The 24527-nt window shown below is 38.7% G+C and overlaps 1 protein-coding gene across 1 annotated transcript in view; it reads left to right on the top strand.

Annotated features, from left to right (window-relative positions):
* Positions 1-24159, top strand: part of GPR139 (G protein-coupled receptor 139) — a 111886-nt gene extending 87727 nt beyond the window's left edge. The window contains exon 2 of the mRNA XM_056535404.1: positions 19757-24159. Coding sequence (XP_056391379.1) covers positions 19757-20691 — 935 coding nt within the window. The 3' untranslated portion in view covers positions 20692-24159. The remainder of the gene's footprint in view (positions 1-19756) is intronic.
* The last annotated feature ends 368 nt before the right edge of the window (positions 24160-24527 follow it).

Below are 24527 nucleotides of genomic sequence, written 5' to 3'. Positions count from 1 at the left end.
TGGTCCCCAACCTACAGATCTCCAGCTGTTGCAAAACTACAACTCCCAATCATGCCAGGACAGCCATAGGTAAGTTAAAGGGGTTATCCAGGAAAAAACTTTTTTTTTACATATCAACTGGCTCCAGAAAGTTAAACAGATTTGTAAATTACTTCTATTAAAAAATCTTAATCCTTTCAGTACTTATGAGCTTCTGAAGTTAAGGTTGTTCTTTTCTGTCTAAGTGATCTCTGATGACACATGTCTCGGGAAACTCCCAGTTTAGAAGCAAATCCCCATAGCAAACCTCTTCTAAACTGGGCGGTTCCCGAGACACGTGTCATCAGAGAGCACGTAGACAGAAAAGAACAACCTTAACTTCAGAAGCTCATAAGTACTGAAAGGATTAAGATTTTTTAATAGAAGTAATTTACAAATCTGTTTAACTTTATGGAGCCAGTTGATATATATATATATATATATATATATAAAAAAGTTTTTTTCCTGGATAACCCCTTTAACGACGCAGGACGCAGCGAAAGTGAAAGTATCCCGGCTAGTCAGTCGGGCTGTTCGGGACCGCCGCGGTGAAATCACAGCATCCTGAACAGCTTGCAGGACACCGGGAGGGCCCTTACCTGCCTCCTCGGTGTCCGATCGACGAATGACTGCTCCGTGCCTGAGATCCAGACAGGAACAGTCAAGTGCCGATAACACTGATCACAGGCGTGTTAATACACGCCAGTGATCAGCATGAGAGATCAGTGTGTGCAGTGTTATAGGTCCCTTTGGGACCTATAACACTGCAAAAAAAATATAAAAAAAAAGTGTTAATAAAGGTCATTTAACCCCTTCCCTAATAAGAGTTTGAATCACCCCCCTTTTCCCATAAAAAAAAAAAAAAAACAGTGTAAATAAAAATAAAAATAAACATATGTGGTATCGCCGCGTGTGTAAATGTCCGAACTATAAAAATATATTGTTAATTAAACCGCATGGTCAATGGCGTGCGCGCAAAAAAATTCCGAAGTCCAAAAAAGCGTATTTTGGTCACTTTTTATATAATGAAAAAATGAATAAAAAGTGATCAAAAAGTCCAATCAAAACAAACATCATATCGATAAAAACTTCAGATCACGGCACAAAAAATGAGTCCCCATACCGCCCTGTATGGGGAAAAATAAAAAAGTTATAGGGGTCAGAAGATGACATTTTTAAACGTATAAATTTTCCTGCATGTAGTTATGATTTTTTCCAGAAGTACGACAAAATCAAACCTATATAAGTAGGGTATCATTTTAACCATATGGACCTACAGAATAAAGATAAGGTGTCATTTTTACCGAAATATGCACTGCGTAGAAACGGAAGCCCCCAAAAGTTAAAAAATTTAGTTTTTTCTTCGATTTTGTCGCACAATGATTTTTTTTTCCCGTTTCGTCGTGAATTTTTGGGTAAATGACTAATGTCACTGCAAAGTAGAATTGGTGGCGCAAAAAATAAGCCATAATATGGATTTTTAGGTGGAAAATTGAAAGGGTTAGGATTTTTAAAAGGTGAGGAGGAAAAAACAAAAGTGCAAAAACGGAAAAACCCTGAGTCCTTAAGGGGTTAAAGTTTATTTTGTTTGCCTTTTGCAGCCTGGGCATAGGGGATACAGCGTACAGCAGTGGTCTCAAACCTGCGGACCTCCAGCTCTTGCAAAACTAGAACTCCCAGCATGGCTGTCCGGGCATGCTGGGAGTTGTAGTTTTGCAACATCTGGAAGTCCGCAGGTTGGAGACCACTGCTTTAGAACATAGCTGTTATTGCGGAGGCTTTGTTGTGTGTGTGTGCAATCTACTGTATCAGGTAGCACTGACGACATTACCTTCCTGAGAAATATTATTGCACTGGCATTTCTGAACAGTGACTTTAATCCTCTGTGTCCACCAACGCTGCTTTATGACACTTGTTATTTGTCCCCCGGTCATTCACTGTATGTCATTCTACAAGCAGAGTATTTCTGGAGGCAGTCGGGATCACTCCTATCAGTGAATCATCACATTGACTCTTAATCATAAGTAGGAAAACACCTTCACACAGCATAAGCATGTAATTAATGCCAGAGGAGTACAACGCGCTGTTATGACACGATATGTCAAACGGGAAAGTGATATAACTATTTAGCAGAAAAACCCCCACACTGGCGTAAATGTAACCAGCAGGCTCAAATGCCTCCGCGTATACATTCAATGTTTTGTTCCTTAATGCATGCTTCATACAGAGTGTTTGTTTAACACACCATGACATTTATTAGTCTCCTGGGGCAATATTTGCCTGGTTGTACGCGAAGGTCTTACAAGGGGAAAAAAAACTACAATTTATTTCAGTTGGATTCCTTTCATTACATGCACTTGCTGCAGCTTTATGCAATGATTTTGGTTTTTAGTCTTTGTTTTTTTTTCTCCTGGAAAACATTAGTAGATGGACCCCTAAGTCAACTGAGTCATTCTTGACTATGATCTCCCGTTGCTTCTTCTGAGTACTGAGAATGTCTGGCTGCTACAAGCATGTGACTACATTCTAAATGGGCCATTTAAAGGCTTATTCCGGTGAAAACTTTTTTTTTTTTTTTTTTATCAACTGGTGCCAGAAATTTAAACAGATTTGAAAATTACTTCTATTAAAAAATCTTAATCCTTCCTGTACATATTAGCTGCTGAATACCACAGCGGAAATTCTTTTCTTTTTGAAACCCAGAGCTGTCTGCTGACATCACGAGCACAGTGCTCTCTGCTGACACCTCTGTCCATTTTATGAACTGTATATTGGAGGTGGTGCAGCTCAATCAATATTCTAACCTGAGGTTAACCGGTATGGTCTAATAACCCCTAGACTAGAAATCTAAAAAAAAACTTATATAACCAAGAGAATTATATGAAAAAAGCAGATAATATAGCAGAGAATAGAAAATAGGTAGAAAGAAATATCAAATTATAAAAAATATGAATAAATATTAATGATATTGCTAAAATGTACCTTGATAAAAAGAATAAATAATGAATATTAATAATAATTGAAGGATAATAATAAATACCTGCAAAAAGAAACTTGAATAATCATATACATTTATTAGTAAAATTAATAGAAAAACATACGGGCAGGGCCCTTGCCCAGGTGTTTGGTGAAAATATGTTAATTAAAAATGTGTAGATTGTGATAAAAAAAAAGTTTGCCAACCATCTCATGTAAAATAATTAATAATGTTCATAAAAGTCCTTATAGAAAAATATGATTATCAGCCAATGTCAAAAGTCAGTACAGTAGTTGTGGTTTAATTGACCAACTACAGTGATTAGAGCTGTCCATCAATTATGATTGATGGGCTCGAGTGCTTTCAAGTGCGATACAGTTGTAACATTTGCTTCAGTAGGAGCGTGCCGGTAATTACAGATAGTTACAATGTTAAGGACGGTACCTTGTAGAAGACTTCCCCGTGTTCTCCGGCAGCTGATGTCTCCAGGAGCGGCAAGCTCCGGTGACTGTGCAGATCTGCGCCCGCACGGACTAATGTGAAGGTGACCACCAACCTGGCATAGGTGCAGGGGGCTCCTCTGATACAGCGACGGGTAGGTACACTGGTCCAAATTGATGTGATTTTGCCCTCTGCAATGTAGGAAGCCGGCTTATAATATCGGAAGAGAAATTGAAGTCCTCGCACTGAGCACAGTTCGTCCAGACCACTATTGAATAACGCACTATTCACACCACGAGGACGCCAATCTACAAGCCTAATTGCCGCTCCACAGACCGGACGAACTGTGCTCAGTGCGAGGACTTCAATTTCTCTTCCGATATTATAAGCCGGCTTCCTACATTGCAGAGGGCAAAATCACATCAATTTGGACCAGTGTACCTACCCGTCGCTGTATCAGAGGAGCCCCCTGCACCTATGCCAGGTTGGTGGTCACCTTCACATTAGTCCGTGCGGGCGCAGATCTGCACAGTCACCGGAGCTTGCCGCTCCTGGAGACATCAGCTGCCGGAGAACACGGGGAAGTCTTCTACAAGGTACTGTCCTTAACATTGTAACTATCTGTAATTACCGGCACGCTCCTACTGAAGCAAATGTTACAACTGTATCGCACCTGAAAGCACTCGAGCCCATCAATCATATATTTTAGATACCTTGTCTCTACTTTGCTGCTACTATCAGCGCATAGATTCTAATTGATGGACAGCTCTAATCACTGTAGTTGGTGAATTAAACCACAACTACTGTACTGACTTTTGACATTGGCTGATAAACATATTTTTCTATAAGGACTTTTATGAACATTATTAATTATTTTACATGAGATGGTTGGCAAACTTTTTTATCACAATCTACACATTTTTAATTAACATATTTTTACCAAACACCTGGGCAAGGGCCCTGTCCGGGTGTTTTTCTATTAATTTTACTAATAAATATATATGATTATTCAAGTTTCTTTTTGCAGGTATTTATTATTATCCATCAATTATTATTAATATTCATTATTTATACTTTTTATCAAGGTACATTTTAGCAATATCATTAATATTTATTCATATTTTTTATGATTTGATATTTCTGTCTACCTAGTTTCTATTCTCTGCTATATTATCTGCTTTTTTCCAACTACCCTTTGAGGACTGGTTATATAATTCTCTTGGTTATATAAGTTTTTTTTAAACATTTTATGAACTGTCCAGAACAGCATATGTTTCTATGGGGATTTCCTTTTACCCTGGACAGTTCCTAAAAATGAACAGAGATGTCAGCAGAGAGCACTGTGCTCGTGATGTCAGCAGAGAGCTCTGTGTTTCAAACGGAAAATAATTTCCACTGTAGTATTCAGCAGCTAATAAGTACAGGAATGATGAAGATTTTTTAATAGAAGTAATTTACAAATCTGTTTAACTTTCTGGCACCAGTTGATTTAAAAAAAAAAAAAGTTTTTCACCGGAGTACCCCTTTAAGTCCTTTCAAAGAGAAATGGCAGCTTTCACAAGCATATAGAAAAAAAATCTGTTGGCTTGGAATCTTTCATTTTCTCGAGCATGTACAATAAAAAGGGCATAGCTGAAGTTCTTACAATTCTTTGGAACGTACTTTAAAGGGGTACTCCGCTTGAAAACACATTTTTTTTAAATCAACTGGTGCCAGAAAATTAAACATATTTGTAAATTACTTCTATTTAAAAATCTTTATCCTTACAGTACTTATCAGCTGCTGTATGTTCCAGAGGAAGTTCTTTTCTTTTAGAATTTCCTTTCTGTCTGATCACAGTGCTCTCTGCTGACACCTCTGTCCATCTTAGGAACTGTCCGGAGCAGGAGAGGTTTGCTATGGGGATTTGCTCCTACTCTGGACAGTTCCTAAGATGGACAGAGGTGTCAGCAGAGATCACTGTGGTCAGACACAAAGGAAATTCAAAAAGAAAAGAACTTCCTCTGGAACATACAGCAGCTGATAAGTACTGGAAGGGTTAGGATTTTTAAATAGAAGTAATTTACAAATCTGTTTAACTTTATGGCACCAGTTGATTAAAAAAATGTTTTCCAGTGGAGTACCCCTTTAACCCGTTAAGGACTCAGCCCATTTGGGCCTTCAGGACTCTATATGGCACAAAAAAAAAACTCTTTGTGTGGAGAAATTGATAAGAGAACCGCAATTTTGCAAATTTTGGAAGGTTTTGTTTTCATGCTGCACACTTTATGGTAACATAGACCTGTTTTCTTTATTTTGTGGGTCAAAACGATTAAAATGATACCCATGCTTACATACTTTTCTATTATAATACCGCTTTAAAAAAAATCGCAAACTTTTTAACCAACTTAGTGCTTTTAAAATCCCTCTATTTTGCTGACCTATAACTTTTTCATTTTTCCATATAAGCGGCGGTATGAGGGCTAATTTTTTGCGCCGGGATCTGTAATTTTTTTATACCACATTTGCATATATAAAACTTTTAATAAATTTTTTATCAATTTTATTTGGAATAAAATGTTATAAAAAAAAGCAGCACTTTTGGATTTTTTTTTGCTCACACCGTTCACCGTACAGGATAATTAACATTATATTTTAATAGTTCTGATATTTACGCATGTGGAAATACCAAATATGTTTATTTAAAAAAAAATTACACTTTTTGGGGGGTAAAAAGGGGAAAAACAGACAATTTAAATTTTTAATGAGGGAGGGGATTTTTCACATTTTTTTTACTTTTATTTTTAACTTTTTTTACTTTTATTTTTACACTTTAATAGTCCCCATAGAGGACTATTTATAGCAATCATTTGATTGCTAATACTGTTCAGTGCTATGAATAGGGCATAGCACTGATCAGTGTTATCGTTGATCTTCTTCTCTGGTCTGCCTGATCTCAGCCCAGAGCAGAAGACCTGTGGAAGGCAGCGGAGGCAAGTGAGGGGACCTCCGTCTGCCATTCTGGATGAACGGATCTGTATTGATCACAGCATCTGAGGGGTTAATGGCAGACATCTGCATGATCACGGATGTCGGCCATTACCGGTGGGTAATTATCGCTCCAATGCTCGCAGTCACGTAAATGTACGTCCTGGTGCGTACCACCGCACCAGGACGTACATTTACGTCCTGTGCCGTTAAGGGATTAATGCTCTTTATAAAAAAAAAAAAGAGAAAGATTTTACCACCACAATGAAATCTAGATGTCTATGTGCTGTAAAAATACTACATGCTAGTTAAATAAGTGTGGTGAGCAACAGGGTATAAAGTGTAAGGGGCAGATGGTGTTGCCCAGGGGTATATGGTATTAACCCCTTCGTGTTCGTGACACCAGGGTTGGGTTTTCCTATACAACCACCTGAAGGTAGTACCACTAGTCCTAGGTCAGGCAGAGGCAGTAAAGAGTCCAAGGCCAGGTTAAGGGTAGCTTTTAGTGAGGTTAGACAGGTGGTACAGTCTATACAGTTCACCCAGTATCCTAGAGAGGTGGCCAGTGACACAGAGAGACCTTGCAGGCTTGCTGGGACTTGCAGTAGGTAGACTGACTATAATGCTGGCCACGGTGACTAGACAGTAGACTTGACTTGACTGACTTGATGACGGACAGTTATATGACTTTAGCTAACTTGCATTTGACAAGTGGTTGCAGACTTTAGGCTTGAGGCCTCCAATGCTCCGGACACACTCTGTAAGATGGCTTGACTGCACTGGACCTCAGGAACAAGAGAGATGAAAGAGCAAAGAGAGCGATTTCAGCTCCTCCCCATCTTTTATAGGGGGCTGTGCAAGGAGCCCATAGGTTACTTGGGAGGTCACCTGGTCACTGGGTTCTCTATATAATCATGTGACAAACAAAAAAGGTCCTTTACTCTTCATGTAAAACCTATGTGCACAGGGGAATATACTGCAGGAGAGCCCCGCCGACAGCCAGGGACTCAACCCGACGGGACAGAAGGACCATATCCCGTACTGGGACACCACATAAGCACTGTCAGAATCCAAAATGTTTTATAAGTTGTACATCTTGGCAAAACATTTCTAATATAGTTTTAAAAAAAATGTTATCTCCTTATTATAAAAATCATGGCTTATAAAAAAAGAACACTAGGGGTCCACGTGTCATCCAGAACATGGTCTTGTCAAGCTGCAGAATCATCTTTGCCCCAGCTGAAGCACAGACAGGGACAATGGCCCTGACTTACTAATAGTGGAGTGTAGTTTTTTTGTGGGTTTTAATTCCCTACTTTTTTTTCCAGCATATTTAAATGGGTACTCCACTTGAAAACAAATGTCTTAAAATCATCTGGTGCCAGAAAGTTAAAGAGATTTGTAAATTACTTCTTTTTAAAAATCTTTATCCTTCCAGTACTTATCAGCTGATGTATGCTCCACAGGAAGTTGAATTTATTTCTGGAATTCTTTTCAATTTGACCGCAGTGCTCTCTGCTGACACATCTGTCTTTATCAGGAACTTGTAGAGAAAGAGAAAAAGGAAAGGCCCAAGGAGGCGCCTAGTGCATTACCCTAGGAAGCAAGTAGCACCCCACAAAAAGTGGGGACAGGTGGGGGGGTCTAGTGGGTAGCCGCTCACCTGGAGCGTATATTAAATACGTATGTAACCTCAACCTGAGGTGGTGATGTGGGAGTCCATGCAGGCCCACAGGTCTCAGGATGGATCCAAAGGAAATCCTGTGAGTGAACTGGACAGCGGGAGAAAAGTGACCTTTTTCCAGGCGCTCGGAAGTCTAAGAGATGTCACAACCAAGTCATGGAAGTGAATAGAAGTTCAAATTTTATTAGTGAATAACAACAACGCGTTTCAGGTTAGCATACCCCTTCTTCAGATTGACAGATTAGTGACCAATCTGAAGAAGGGGTATGCTAACCCCGAAACGCATTGTTGTTATTCACTAATAAAATTTGAACTTCTATTCACTTCCATGACTTGGTTGTTACATCTCTTGGACTTCCGAGCGCCTAGAAAAAGGTCACTTTTCTCCCGCTGTCCAGTTTATCAGGAACAGTCCAGAACAGGATACTTTTGCTATGGGTATACTTTTGCTATGGTAATTTACAAATCTGTTTAACTTTCTGGCACCAGAAAGTTAAATTGTTTCACTCTGGAGTACCCCTTTTATAAGGTTTCCCTACATTTTGCACTTTTCACTATGTTTTGCTTTTTTTTTACACATGCTCTGATCTGTGTAAAATCCACCACATTTTCTGAGGAAATCACCACATTTTCTGTGGAAACCTTAGTAAATATGTTGGGGTTTTGTGAAAAGTTGGGGGACATACCCCTTTTCATCGACCACATCCACTTTTCCCGATAACCATGCCCCTTTTTCGGGTCTTCTCAGTAAAATGTCGGATTAGTCAGGTTTTTTTCAATTATGGAGCAAATCCTGGTGCATATTCTGGTGCAATGCGCCAGAATCTGGCGCACAGCCCAACAAAACATGTCGGGTTTACAATAGTAAACAGTCCAAGAAGTGAGGGCAGGACTAGCACTCTACTGTGCTCCCTGCTGTCCTCTCTATCAGACTCCTGTCTGAAAACAGAGAAGAGGGGTTACAGAGCAGCCTGCAGTTATTGGATGGAGAGATGCAGCACATCACAGCAGACTCAGGGAGGAAGTGAATGCATGGTGAGTGAAGGCGGGCTAAGTGCATGCCTCGGACATGCCCCTTCCTGATCAGTGGATGTTAGAATGAGTGAGCAGCAGAACAGAAGGGTTTGTGAGCCAAATACAGAAATTAAACACTTAAAAAAAACATACAGAATCTGCATGACCTGTGAGTAACATATATAGGTATTATTTATTTTTTCTGTGATATAACAGGTATGCTTAAATATGTTAAGTTAAAAAAAAGTTTTGGATAAATGGAAATCACTTTCCATATGCACATAAGAGGTGGTTCCAAGCTAGAAAAAAAAGAGATTAAAAAGACTCATCCCATCCATGCATTTTAAAGATTGGTCATTTATTATTATGTTCAGGAAATAGGAGTTTCAGAATAGAGTCCTGGTTCCAGCAAGGAAAGCAAGAAGTTGTTAAGCAATTCAAAAAAAAAAAAAAAAAAATGTAAATAATCTATTATATTAACCCCTTAAGGACGCAGCCCTTTTTCACCTTAAGGACTGAGCCCTTTTTCGCAATTCTGACCACCGTCAATTTATGAATTAATAACGCGAAAACGCTTTTACTGAATATTCTGATTCTGAGATTGTTTTTTCGTGACACATTCTACTTTATTTTGGTGTTAAATTTTCAGCATTACTTGCATCATTTTTTGGTGAAAAATCCCCAAATTTCATGAAAATTTAGAAAATTTAGCATTTTTCTAATTTTGAAGCTCTCTACTTGTAAGGAAAATGGATATTCCCAAAACATTTTTTTTAATTCACAAATACAATATGTCCACTTTATGTTGGCATCATACAATGGACATATTTTTGCTTTTTTTTTTTTAATTAAAGGGCTTCAAAGTAGAGCAGCAATTTTCAAAAATTTCATGAAAATTGCTAAATCTGAAGGGACAGATGTTACAGAACTATAACTCCCAGCATGCCTGTGCAGTCCAGGCATGCTGAGAGTTGTAGTTTGGTAACATCTGGAGGGCTACCGTTTGGGCACCACTGTAACAGTGTTCTCCAAACTGTGACCCTCCAGATGTTGCAAAACTACAACTCCCAGCATGCCCAGACAGCCTTTGGCTGTCTGGGCATGCTGGGAGTTGCAGTTTGACCTTCCTAGTGGTTGCCACAGTAAAGATCACTATACTTTCACTTTCAATCTCCCCCCCCACCCCACCGTAGTTTCCCTACCTGAGCCAGGATCCAGCAGTCTCCAGCGAAGATCGGAGATCCCCAGGCATCTTCTCCTGCAGGTACCGGCCTCCATCTTCTGTCCATGTTCCCCTCGACATCCAGGGGTGGGCAGAACGGGGATTGCCATGGCAACCCACTGTCCTGCTCTGCCATTGGTCAGAATCAGTCCTGACCGATGGCAGGGGATAGGAGGAGATCGCAGCACTGCTAGCCCTCAGGATGATCGGGGATGATGGGGGGGGGGTCTCAGGACCCCCCTGGGCGATGTGCCGGGATGCCTGATTTCAGCAGGCATTCCAGTCCGGTCTCCAACCGGCTAGCAGCGGGGATCGGAATTCCCACGGGTGTATGCATACGCCCCACGTCCTTAAGGACTCGGGATGCAGGGCTTATGCATACGCCCGACATCCTGAACAGGTTAAAAGGATGCTCTAAGAAGAAAAAACAAAACAAAAAATAATAATAATAATACAAATTTTTATTTATGTACCATATGTATTTAGCTATTTATGTATTTGTTCGTTTGTTTATTTATTTTTATATATTTATGACTTTACTTTAACCTCTTAAGGACATGCGCTGTAAATACGCCGTTACTTTGCACACAGTGCTATACACTTACGGCGTGGTTATGAAACAAGCAGAGGAGCTGTGCTTCATGCACTGAACAGTATAAGCAATCTGTTGATTGCTATAAATAGTCCCTAACTATTTACACTAAAAAAGTGTAAAATAAATGTGTAAAAAGGTTTAAAAATAAGGGGAAAAAAACCCTCCTCCAATAAATATTTTAATAACCCCTTTTCCCCATTTGAATAAAAAAGGATAAATAATAAACATATTTAGTATTGCCGTGTGCATAAATGTCTCAAATATAAAAATATAATGTTGCTGATCTCTTACGTGAACAGCGTAAACGTAAAAAAAAAAGTCCAAAAGCGTTTTGGTCACATCACATTGCAAAAAAATTAATAAAAAACAATCAAAAAGTCACATATACACTAAAGAGGTACTAAAAAAAAACTTCAGATCACAGTGCAAAAAGCATAATTTTAGTGGTGGCCAAATTTGAACTTACTGATATTGTAAAAGGAAGTTTGAGATTTTTTTTAAATCAGTGCAATAATAGAAAAGTATGTAACTATGGCTACCATTTTAATCGCATTGACCCAGAGAATAAAGAAAACATGTCATTTTTAGCGTAAAGTGTACAGTGTGAAAACAACCCCCCCCCCCCTAATTTGCTAAATTGTGATTTCCGTTTAAATTTCCTTACACAAAAAATAATTTTTTGGGTTTACCATACATTTTAGGGTAAAATGAGTGATGTCATTACAAAGAACAAGCCATCATATGGGTCAGTGAATAGAAATATAAGTTATGGATTTTAGAAGGCGAAAAACAAAAACGCAAAACGAAAACGCAAAAATAAAACTAGTGTCTTTAAGGGGATAATATAAACAGAGTATCAGCAATAGTCATATTATCCAGAGTTCAGAGTACCTTTTCATCTGTTCAGTTTAGACCACATTTCTTATTTCTGTATTGGTAATGACTCTGAATACTAGTTATACAAAGCTTATGGCATATTATTTTACCCTTTGCCTCATTCACTCGCACTTGCCCCACAAAATTTTGAATATATATTTATTTTCCGGCTTAAGTTAAAAGCGAACGCGAGCCATAGCCCTTCACTGATGTTAATATGCTGTAAGTACAGACTTGGAAAGGAACACTGGATCTTGTTCAAGAGAGGCATTAGATTTAAAAGGTTGAACCGAAGCCGACATAAGCAAAGGCAGCAATCCACTTAACTTGTCAGCTGGGCCTCTCTGACATTTTAATTTGGTGAGGTTCTCTTCTAGGCTTATATTCAGGGTCAACTATCAACTACTTTGAGGAAATACCGAACAATGATCAATAAATCATCACAAGCTCAAATAATTATTCTTCATCTGGTATTTTCTTCATTTTTTGCATTGTGTGACTTCAATATTTCAAATTCCAAGGGCAGTAAGTGGAGGAGGAAGAAATAAAAGAAAGAAATGTCTCAGAATATGTGTCTCATTTTAAGATTTAGCTGCTTATCCTGAGGACAACTTAAGAGTTCACATTTACTTAGTATTCTATTATTATTTATTATGGTTGGTGTTGTTATTGTTGTTATTATTATTATTAATAATAATAATAATACTTAGTTTCATTTTAATATTTTTTGTCATAGATCATAACAATTGGCAAACAAGGCTGTAAACATTTTTCACATTATCCTTTGTTTGACATAGTATATATAGTATTGCTGTGCTGTGTAAGGAAAATCTAGACCTTTGTTTATCTGTCACCTCTGCATTCCCCTATAGCTATTTTGATGCCTCAAGCCATTTCTAATAAGGATGTACTTAATGGGATTTGGGTCAGCATTCTAAAAATACCCTGTAAAATAAAGGGCAGGTCTTGGTCTACATTGTGAGCAGGCAAAGAGTAGCAAAGTCTGGAACAGGTAGGAGAATCACGGCAGGCAGCAAATGTTCATAGTCAACATTCCAAGTCAATCATGTTATGGCTAATAGACGGTCCATAAAAGATAAATATGGGGAATGAATGTAGATTTTATTACCTTTTTTGTAGTTTCTGGGGTCTGGCCGGGTCTGTTTTAAAGTTGGGTCTGATCTGGAGTCTGTAATATATTTGGGTCTGTATATTAAGAGGATCAGAAAGTATTTATTTATTTTATGGTTTGCATTTGTTTTAGAGTCTGGAGTTTAAGTTATTATGGGGTTTGGTTGGGTGTCTATAGTTTCTGAACTACTTGAAATGCATTGGCTTGGCATTATATCAGGGCATGGTCTATTTAAGGCATGGTCTATTTAAAGAGTACTTGTCTCTTTAAAAAAATGTCATAGTAACATGTCAGAAGTTTTGATTGGTAGGGTTTGGGTGCAGAGACCCTTTCCTTAAATGAATGGTTAGCATTGCTCAGAGTGTTGTGCTTGATCATTTCTGATTGTAACCGCTCAGCTCTGCTGTCTGAGCGATAAGATTTGGGAAAAGATTGATGAAAAGCCCATATAAAGTCTATGTGGTTTCTGTCGATCTGCACCCCACTCATGCCCCTCACTGAGCAGTGCGGTAAAAATCACAAATAAACATGGAGAGTGCTCAGTTAAGCATTGCAGCCCATTGCAAATATTTAGGTATCTAGTTAAATATTTGTATTTAATGGGTCATGCAGGAATCTACATTTGATGGACAATCCTTAATATAGGTCACCATTGTAACTGGTGGAGGAAGTATGATCTTCAGTTTGCAGCAGGAATTGTCCAAGAAGTTTTTCAATGAGTTACACCACTACTGTGGTTCTCGCTGACTCCTAGTTTTTGGTCCAAAATGTTATTTCAACTGCTTTAAATTTGACTACACCTAATTTGGCAACTCATCCTAAGCTTAAAGGGGTACTCCGCCCCTAGACATCTTATGAAGCGATCTTGGCTGCTGCACCCCTCGTTCTGTGCATAATGACGGGTGATACAGGGGCCGGAGCATCGGGATGTCATGTTCCGCCACCTCAAAACAAGTCTATGGGAGGGGGCCTGGTGGCTGTCCTGCCCCCTCCCATAGACTTGCATTAAGGGAGAGAGCCATGACATCACGGGGGCGGAGCTGTGACATCACAATGCAACCCCTGTATTGCCCGTCATTACGCACAGAGCAAGTTTGCTTTAGATATAGGATACGATGTCTAGGAGCAGATTACCCCTTTAAAGGGGTTTTCCAGCTACCACATTATGATGATCAATCTCAGGATTGGTCATTAGTGTTGAGCAGCATAGGCCTTATTCGAATTCGCAATATTTCGCAAATATATGGACGAATATTCCTCATATATTCGCAAAATGCGCATAGTTGTTGAGTTTTTTTTACTATGCGCCATAAAATTTGCATGTGCATGCTCATTCACCATAACATTTGCATGCGCATGCGCAATATCGCGTGATAAAAGAGCTAAAAGAAGGGAGGGATCAATATGGGCATATGCGAATTTTCGGGCGCCCACAAGTCTGACACAGTAACTAGCATTGGAGCCTTGTTTACACCACAATCCGGAAGCAGGGAGGGATGATCACTGTGATGTGTACTGTGAAAAAAATGCTATATTCACAATATTCGCGAATTTGCGAATATGCGATATTTGCAATAAATATTCGCATTGCGAATATTCGTGCCCATCACTATTGGTCATCAATATCAGATATGCTAACAACTGACATCCTGCTGATCAGGTGTTTGCTAGAAAATCAGAGCTAAAAGATGATGGTCCTCTACACTGTGTGGTGACCATGTGGGGCTAGTTAAATTCCCATTGATAGGAGCTAAGTTGCAGTAACCAAGGATGGCCACTACACATTGAATTGAGCATTCTTCATCTATTTCAATTCATTGTGCATGTGCCAGAGCCATGGTAAAGGCAAAGACCTGTCTGGTGGAATTGCCAGGTGTTGGCATCACATCACTCTAATATTGCTGACCTAACCTGAGGACGGACCATCAAAATGTTTTGACAGAAAAAAAGCCTTTAACCCATGAGCTGCAATACCAGGCATAGTTATATGTATAATAAGAAATTATTCATAATAATTGATACAGGGCAGACATATGCCACAACATTGTATGCTCAAATTGGTCCCTATCCCTATTGGGGCTCACAATTAAAATTCACATATCAGTATGTTTTTTGAGTGTGGGAGGAAACTATGCAAACATGGGGAGAAAATACAAACTCCTTGCATAAAATATGCACTGCATTTGGTAAAACAGTGGAGAGGAAGTGGTCCCAATAATAGTACCCCACTCATTACACTAAGGATACATCATCAATGTATATCCTTATAAAATACCTTTAACAAATTGTACAGTTTGACCTACTAAAGTATTCAGTATCAAGGGACTGGCATTCCCATTGTTCCCTGGCAGATTGTCACTTAGTTGGTATTCATGGCACTTTATGGCTGTATATGTAACTATTTGCACTTGCACTTTCAACTAATAGAGCTTGCTTTTCGCAACTGTTTGCTATTGTACCATCATGTTTGTTGGTTATGCTTTGCACGTTGCTTTTGTCATTCATTTGTTTTATTACTGTATTGTTATCACTGCTCTGGATTAACAGGAGAGCACCCTTTTTCCTTTGCTCCGATTGTCCTATTTTATATATTGCAATGGGATTATTGTGTTTTGAATAAATAAAATGTATACTCTTATGTTACATTTGAAGTCCCTGACAACATTTTTTGTAGTTTTTTTTGTTAAAGTATCCAGATTTGTATTTAATTGGTACTCCTGTGGAAAACAATTATTTTAAAATCAACTGCCAAGGTGCAAAAAAGTTAAACATATTTGTAAATTCAACAGCAAGAAAGTTGTCAGCTCGCTGGGGGCAGGATGCACAGTCCAACTCTCGACAAGCAGAAGAAGGAAAAGTGGAACGGCCGGCACACTTAAAACGCCAAGTTTATTGCAGCTTTAAAATCATCAGGAACAAGGGGAACAAACAGTTAACATGCACGGTTGACGCATTTAGAGTCTACAACTCTTTACCGAAACCTATAGCATAACACAATTGTAACATATTTATAGTCAGGGGGCGGGAAGGGGAGTAGACAGTGATGGTCAACACCTGTTGAGGTATTAACCCCCTGTGGACTTTCACTGAGCGCTCTCACGCCTCTTATATACCACAATCAACTGGGAAAACTGGATGACTGGATGTCCTGGCTAGTCTGCAACATCGAGTCGTTGTATACATCTTTACTCCACACGTACAGGCCGTCTCAGATATTATGAACCAATTTTCACTATACAATTCGGAGTTGCAAGGTTTGATTCTGGATGTTTTGCGGTATGTGCTGTCACATATTTTTTTTATGTATGAAAATATTTTCTATTTACAAAAAACAGGAACCAATATGGGGGCTAAGTCCTCTCCAACTGTAGCAAATTTGTTTTTTGGTACGAAAACCAGTATATTTTCAGTGAAACCAATCCATTCTTGGACCACATAAAGTGGTTTGGCAGATATGTGGACGATATTGTTGTCATGTGGATGGGTACAGAATTCAAAGCATTGGATTTTGTCAGCTCCATGAACAACAATGTCCACAATCTCCGTTTCACTTACCAGTGGCATAAGAATCATGTTCCATTTCTTGATGTTACTTTAACAGCCAACATACCACATGCCACAAAAACGTTGTCCTTTTCCAATGCACATTCTAACAAAACTTAAAAAATCTGAGATTTTCTTAATTATGATTCCTGTTTTGTAATATACAAAGTAACATGTTCCACTTGCAACTTGATATATATTTGTTCTACTAAAATAAAAGTAAAAAAAAAAACGCATCCAGGAACATATTAGGGGTGCAACCAAATCACTTAATGTGAATGTGTCCAACGTATCACGTCACTTTCAGTTCATGCCGGTGACGTTTCCTGCATGCGTCTTTTTGCCATTGAAAGAGTCCATTAGCAAATCAGAAAAGGCAACTGGCTGAAGGCACTTAGAGACCAGGAGACCCTGTGGATATATGGATTTGATTGTTTCCAGCTAAAAGGGTGGAAAAACCATGCTGAATTATTTTTTTTCATTACTAGGAAATTGCTGCTTTTTGTTTTATACTTGTCTCTGAAACAGATATTATTGTTTTTATATTTGTTTCCTATTTTATACTTGTTCAGATGATGTGGTTTTCCCAGTTGATATTGGCATGTAAGAGGTGTGAGAGCGCCCAGTGAAAGTCCACAGGGGGTTAATACCCCAACACGTGTTGACTAGAGATGAGTTAATTGATGATTCACCAAATTACCCCCCCCCCCCCCCCCAAAAAAAAAATCGATTCGATCCGAATAAATTATTGGCAAATTTTTATTAGAAATGTATTTTTTGAATAATGGGAGCTGTAGTACCTGTACTAATAAACAGATCACCCTGGGTGTCACTCCTGACACCCGATGCAATTGCCTTTCTATTGCAGAGATGGAGCGGCTTTCTCCTGCGCTTGCATCTCTGCACTATACTCCGGCCGGCCAGTATCACAACTCTCTGCCGGAAATATGAATAATAGGTATATATACGGCATATACTCATACTATAGTGGGACCAGAGAAGAGCGGTCGGCCGCATCTATACATTAAACAGGACGATTGCATCAAGTGTCAGAATTGACACCCACTGCGATCTGTCTATTAAGGCAGGTACTACAGCTCCCAGCATGGAGCAGAGTGTGCTCCATGTTGGGAGTAGTAGTATCTGCAGTTAAGGACAGATCACAGCAAGTGTCACTCCTGACACCCGATGAGATCGTCCTATCTATTGCAGAGATGCCAGCACAGGAGAAAACCACTTGCATCTATACATTATACAGGACCATCGCAGGGGGGTCGCAAATGAAGAAATTTGTTATTTCGAATCAAGTGGAAGTTCGAATTCGGTCTGAATCGAATTTTTCATGAAATTCGGAATGAATCTGACTTAGTCCGGTTTGATTCGCTCATCTCTAATGTTGACCGTAACTGTCCACTCCCCCTCCCGCCCTCTGACTATAAATATGTTACAATTTTGTTATGCTATAAGTTTCGTTAAAGAGTTGTAGACTTGAAACGCGTCAACCGTGCATGTTGACTGTTTGTTCACCTCTTTCCTAATGACATTAAAGCTGCAATAAACTTGGAGTTTTAAGTGTGCTTGCCATTTCACTTTTCCTTCTTATATTTGTAAATGACTTCTATTAAAAAATCGTAATCCTTCCAGTACTTATCAGCTGCTGTATGCTCCAAAGTTGTATAGTTCTTTTCTGTCTGACCACAGTGCTCTCTGCTGACACCTCTGTCCATGTCAGGAACTGTCTAGAGCAGAAGAGATTTGCTATGGGGATTTGCTCTTGTTCTGGACAGTTCCTGACATGGACAGAGGTGTCGGCAGAGAGCACTGTGGTCAGACAGAAAAGAACAACTCAATATCCTCTGTAGTATACAGAAGCTGATAAGTATTGGAAGGATTACGATTTTAAATAGAAGTAATTTACAAATCTGTATTGCTTTCTGGCACCAGTTGAGTTAAAAAAATGTTTTCCATCAGAGTACCCCTTTAATAACAGGCAGAACCCATCAGACTGCTGGTCAGTAATTAAAGAAGTATTTGAATAAAACTAATATACAACTTACGAAGCTTGGCTAATGAGATGTTTTTAGATGCCATTAGGAATGATTAATGAGTCAGAAGATAAGTAGCAAGCATCTCATCTGTAATAGGGAAAGAACAAGCAAATCATTAAAGGAAATTAATTACATGTATGTGCTTTCGAGATATATCAGCTATATTTTCAATATAGAGAATATTTGTGTAATATACAACACATGCAAACATTCCTGCTATCCAAAAGAAGCAAAAACAAGTGACAATTCCAAAGATGTACTGCTAGATCCTCCCCCCCCACCACCACCACCGCCACCACCCCCACCCCGATGATATTGCTATGGGAGGTGTGTTCTGTACTTTCACATTATTATTATTATTATTATTATTATTATTAAGCTTCCTATGGGTCTAACTGACCTACATACCAACTTTACCAAGATACTGGTTCATTTCCACAGGTATAAGAGATCTTGCAAGGTTATATTTAAAGATTAGTCATAACATGTAACTATATAAAAAAAAACAGCTTGTTTCAATAATGGATACTGTTAATAAGTGGTGTCTGATACATGGTGGAATGTTGAGCCCCATTTACTCCTTTTGGGACATGACATGCCACCATTTATGAGATGTTCCACACTGTTTGAATTGGGCCCCCTGCATGTGGGTCACCGAGCTGTTGGCAGCTAACAATATTTTTGTTCTTGAGTATTACCAGTGATGCCATGACATTAATAGATCTTGAACATAGGGTTAAAACCATATCACTGGTAGTTGATATTAGAGTAAAATACCCATTATTTTGACAAATTTTTACTAGGCTTTCTCCCTTTTAATACTCACTATGGCTCAATATCATCTATTGCATTTGAAAGTGGATCATGACCTACAAAAGACTGGAGACCTCTGTTTTACAGAGTTTCAATAGAAATCAATATATCTGGCAGCTTGGGATATGACTGCATAGAATCAAGGCATTGAGTTCATCACAAGCAAATGCTTCTGTTTTATTTATTGTACAGGGTAAGACACATACCCAGAACAGGTTTTTGCAAAACAATAAAATAAAAAAATAAAACATCATATATTTCTAATGCAAACATGTATTATTGAAGAAATAAGATAAGATATAAGGCTTCGGGCTTGGTGGGCCATATCTTTCAGAAATGATTAGGATTTAATCCTGGTGTAAGTTGGATATTATATAGTTCTGTATGGACCTAAAAGAACATTTTTCTCTCATTCTGTCTCTACAGCAAACATTCTGACGGTGATCATCTTGTCCCAGCTCGTAGCCAGAAGACAGAAGTCCTCCTACAACTATCTCTTGGCCTTGGCTGCAGCAGACATCATGGTACTATTCTTCATTGTGTTTGTGGACTTCCTTTTAGAGGACTTTATCCTCAACAAGCAGATGCCTCAAATACTGAACAAGGTGATTGAAGTCCTGGAGTTTTCTTCCATACATACATCCATTTGGATTACAGTCCCACTAACCATCGATAGATATATAGCAGTTTGCCACCCTCTGAAATATCATACTGTTTCCTTTCCAGCTCGTACGAGGAAAGTCATTGTAAGTGTGTACATCACTTGCTTTTTGACTAGCATCCCATACTATTGGTGGCCCAACATATGGACCGAGGATTACACAAGCACATCTCTACATCACATCCTTATCTGGATACATTGTTTCACAGTCTACTTGGTCCCATGTTCGATTTTCTTCGTTCTAAATTCCATCATTGTCTACAAGCTCCGTAGGAAAAGCAATTTCCGGCTTCGAGGATACTCCACGGGCAAAACCACCGCTATTTTGTTTACAATAACATCTATCTTTGCCATCCTTTGGGCACCACGAATAATTATGATACTTTACCATCTGTATGTATCTCCTATAGACAATAGTTGGCTGGTGCACATAGTAACAGACATTGCCAACATGTTAGCACTCCTAAACACTGCAATTAATTTCTTCCTCTATTGCTTTATAAGTAAAAGGTTTCGCACAATGGCTGCCGGGACACTCAAGGCGTTTTTTAAATGCCAGAAACAACCAGTTCAGTTTTATACAAATTATAATTTCTCCATAACCAGTAGCCCTTGGATTTCGCCTGCCAATTCTCACTGTATTAAAATGTTTGTGTATCAGTATGACAAGAATGGTAAACCGGTGAAAATCTCCCCATGAGGCACTGGTGCCATTGGTGGTTTGAGAATACAGCTGAAAGAAAAAGCTTGTAATAATAGTTTTTTTGCACTTAAGTGCATAGGCGCTTTCCAAAGGCCATATCATTTAACGTCACTGGTGACAGCGAGCACAGGAGTGACAGCTGAAGTGTTCTTGAGATCCAGGATGAAGCTAAGGGCACTAAGTCGAATGTTGATGTTGAAGCCTAGTATGACTCCAGTAGACAAAGTGACGGGAGTTTGATGGCTTCTCTTTACCTGCTGAATAATATTTACATATTCTATATGCCATTTACATGCAGTAGTGCAATACAACGTTTTCGAGACATCTTTTAAAGACACTCGATGGTGCTTAGATTAACCAATAAACCCATAGAGTTAACAGCTACTGCCATTTAATCCATCTCACCCCATGTATATTTGGGATTTGAAATATTAGTTAGCTATGTGATCTTGCATTACAAGATATTACAATAATATAGCAACTAGATCATACACCGTAAACCCACTGGAGTGTTTATATAGGATAAATAACTTTCTAGTTTATCGCTTTTTACTGCTTTTTTGATATGTCAGATGTAACAGTGTGTTTTGTGAATGGCTTGACCTGCAACTTATGCTGTACAATACCTTATGTGAGCTATGCGTGCATACAACCTGCAAAACATATTCAGCAGTGCCATCATTTGTACATTGCATCGACTTGAATTATTCATGAAGGTATTATTTAAAACAGGGGGAAAAAAGGACGGTTATTTCAGCGCAATCCATTAATGCTGCCACACTTTTCATTACTTCCTCTGGTGCATACACAGTACAACTTTGACTGGTTGTTAAACAAGCCTTAGTAAGGTCAAAGTCAATCTCTTTTACCTTAATAGTGATTGCAAAAAATACAAAGCACAATGAGCAAAAACAACAATTTCCACCGAGAACAACATCTGCAATATCTACCCTAGGACTAGGTGTATGCTTATGGGATCTTTTTTTTTTTCTTTTTTACTATACTTAATCTTTGAAGCATAATGATTAATCATGTTAACTCCACTAAATTTGTACAGTTTTTCTTCCAATATGTGCACATTGCATTTATCTAACAATTTGTTTGAAATATTGTATTTCTCTTATTTTCATCCATGTACATTCATAATTGATTTTCTATAAGGTCAATGATATGTACATATAATAGTTTTCTGTGAAGTAAAAAAAAAAAAGGAAAAATAAATGTAGACCTTTTTTTGGGGATCAGAGAGTTTGCGCAACCCTTAAGCCATGGTTGAAGGTCTTTGGAGGACAGCAAGAGCTGTCACGTTTACAGTATGGATTAGAGTAATTGTAAGGATTCCCCAGGAGGGTGAGATATTTTAAGGGTTCCTCCCCCACAGTAATAGAGTTTGGAATGACTACTATAGGCCTTACTTAACAGACATATCTTAGGCCTTATCTTTTAGTATAGGCCTTACCTTGTGAGCAATCTATAGGTTTTACCATGTAGGCCTTACGTTAGTGTATTAGTATATTCTGCCTTATAGTTCAGTTTTACATCTTTTACCATGTGTTCCTTATCAGCTGCCTGTTTTAGCTTACAGAAAACAAATGGGAATGTTTTGGACACCTGCAATGCAGCACAATTTACTCATTGAGCGTCAATGGAAGTCTTCTTTTATGGATTATTCCATCCCTATTTTAACTTAATAGTGGTTCTGTATATTCCTAACCTTAACCTTTTACAGGTTTACTTATATGTATGTCCACAAAGCGGCTTTGTCTGTATTAATGGTTGTTGCTACTTGCTGTATAGCTTTAGTACATTATATGTGCTGCAAACCAAAATAGTGAAATGCACTTTGAAAACTTTAGTTACATGAGTATTGTAGTTGTCATGGGTGTCAAATAATTTAATCATGCTTAAAGTGACTGTCCAGTCATGGGATTAAATGGGAATGTAAGGAAGTACTTAAAGGCGATAGTTACCTGCTATTCATTTTCCTTATTTGCTGTATTGGCTGCAATTCATTTGTCTCGTTTTGAGCAGATCTGAGATTTGTGACTACAGTTAAATTACAATGCCTACAGGGAGGCTGAGGTAGTCTGAGACACGCCTCCTGTCTCCTGATTGGTTCAAGCTGCTGCTCCCTCCCTCCTTCTGCAGTTTGTGAGATTGGCTACTGTGTGTATACAGAAGTCTATCACAAGCTCAGCCGTACACCTGGAGCAGATTTCCATTACAAAAGGACTAAGAGTATTAAAGGAGTACTTCAGTAAATCAAAATATATCCCCTATCCACAGGATAGGGAATAAGTGTCTGGTCCCAGCGATCGGACCCACACAATCTCCAGGATAGGGTCCCTCTCACCATGTGCATGGAGACGCTTGTCGGCACGCACTCCATGCACTGGGAGAGATAGAGGTGCTGTACTTGAGTATCACTCCTATAGCGAATGCAAGAAGCACATGCTGACACTCTGTTCCATGCACATGGAGACATGGGGCCTAATTCTGGAGATTGTCCCAGCAGTTGGATCCCATGTGATCACATCCTTATCACCTATCCTGTGAATAGGGTATTTGTTTTGAAGTAATTGAGTATCCTTTCAAGCTGCCAGTGAGAAAAAAGATTATCAGGTAATTGTAACACATACATTGGAGGAATGGAGAGTCATTTTAAAAATTCTCTATTACCGTCATCCAATATAGGCAGTCATGTTATAGCTGTTATGCACTGGCATCACTCGGAAATGGCTGCAAGCAATGACCATAGGTACAATAAAAGTGCATACACATGATAAATTGTGAACCGTTGCTTTCGTAGAATGGCATTGATATACTGGCAATAATACATTGTGCAAAAATATACACACCCAGTGACATCTTGTCATAGGATAACATTCAAATGTCACCTTCAGCAGCGAACAATATGTTACATTCTCCCCCATGAGTATGAGCGAACCATTACACCCATGTTCTTTTCTTGTTTACTGATGGAATATAAGCTATTAGACAACATGTTGTATGGGCTGTATTTATATATGGGAATGTGAATGCTAAGTTATGTAGATGTAAATACTTATTACATTTAGTGCAATATAGCGATGCACTGCTGACGATTTTTGTAAACCATTTAACCTAGTTATTATTAAGGATGTATCAATACTTTATTTGATGCTGTATAAAGTAGGAATGTAATAAATTTATGATGTGCAATTTTACTGAGACGGAATGCAATCTTATAGAAACTTGTAAGGTCTCTTTCTTCTTACAGATTTCATAGATACATTTTTGTATTGAATATATTTAAGTGTTTTCAACTGATGTTTGTTTGTTTTTTCCTGACAATTCTAGCTTGAAGACCTTCTCCTTAGAGACACTTTTATTAATTTCAGGGAATTTAGGGCTTAATTATGTTGCCTGTTTTCACTTGTGTGAGCTTAGTAGGTTGTCTGGAATTACAAATAAAATCTACTTTTGTAATAGATGTGGAGTGACGACTGACTTCTTTACTTGCAATGCTCTTGTGGTACTGCTTAAAATATCATAAAATGATGTGTAAAGAGTGTCCTAGAGGACATAGCCTATCGGTGAGGAACACAAACAGCCCAAGCATTTCAATTACTGTGTAATACTTCAATTCTCCTGTGGTAGTGCTGTTGGGAGCATGAACACTTGCTGTTGGATTCCCCCACAAGAATGGGTAGTGTACCTCTTGGTAAGAGATCACTGACTGCTAGACATGCCTCTAAGGTAGTGATTCCCATTCCCGTCAAGCCATTTCCCGGGTACCGCAACGCTCTGGCAATTTTTTTTATTTTTTTAAACTCCCGCCCCAGCCTGCGCGC

Source organism: Hyla sarda, chromosome 8 (assembly GCF_029499605.1).
Source record: "Hyla sarda isolate aHylSar1 chromosome 8, aHylSar1.hap1, whole genome shotgun sequence".
Lineage (NCBI taxonomy): Eukaryota > Metazoa > Chordata > Amphibia > Anura > Hylidae > Hyla > Hyla sarda.
The sequence above is the reverse complement of the archived record's forward strand: the minus strand, read 5'-3'. Positions and strand labels throughout refer to the sequence as shown.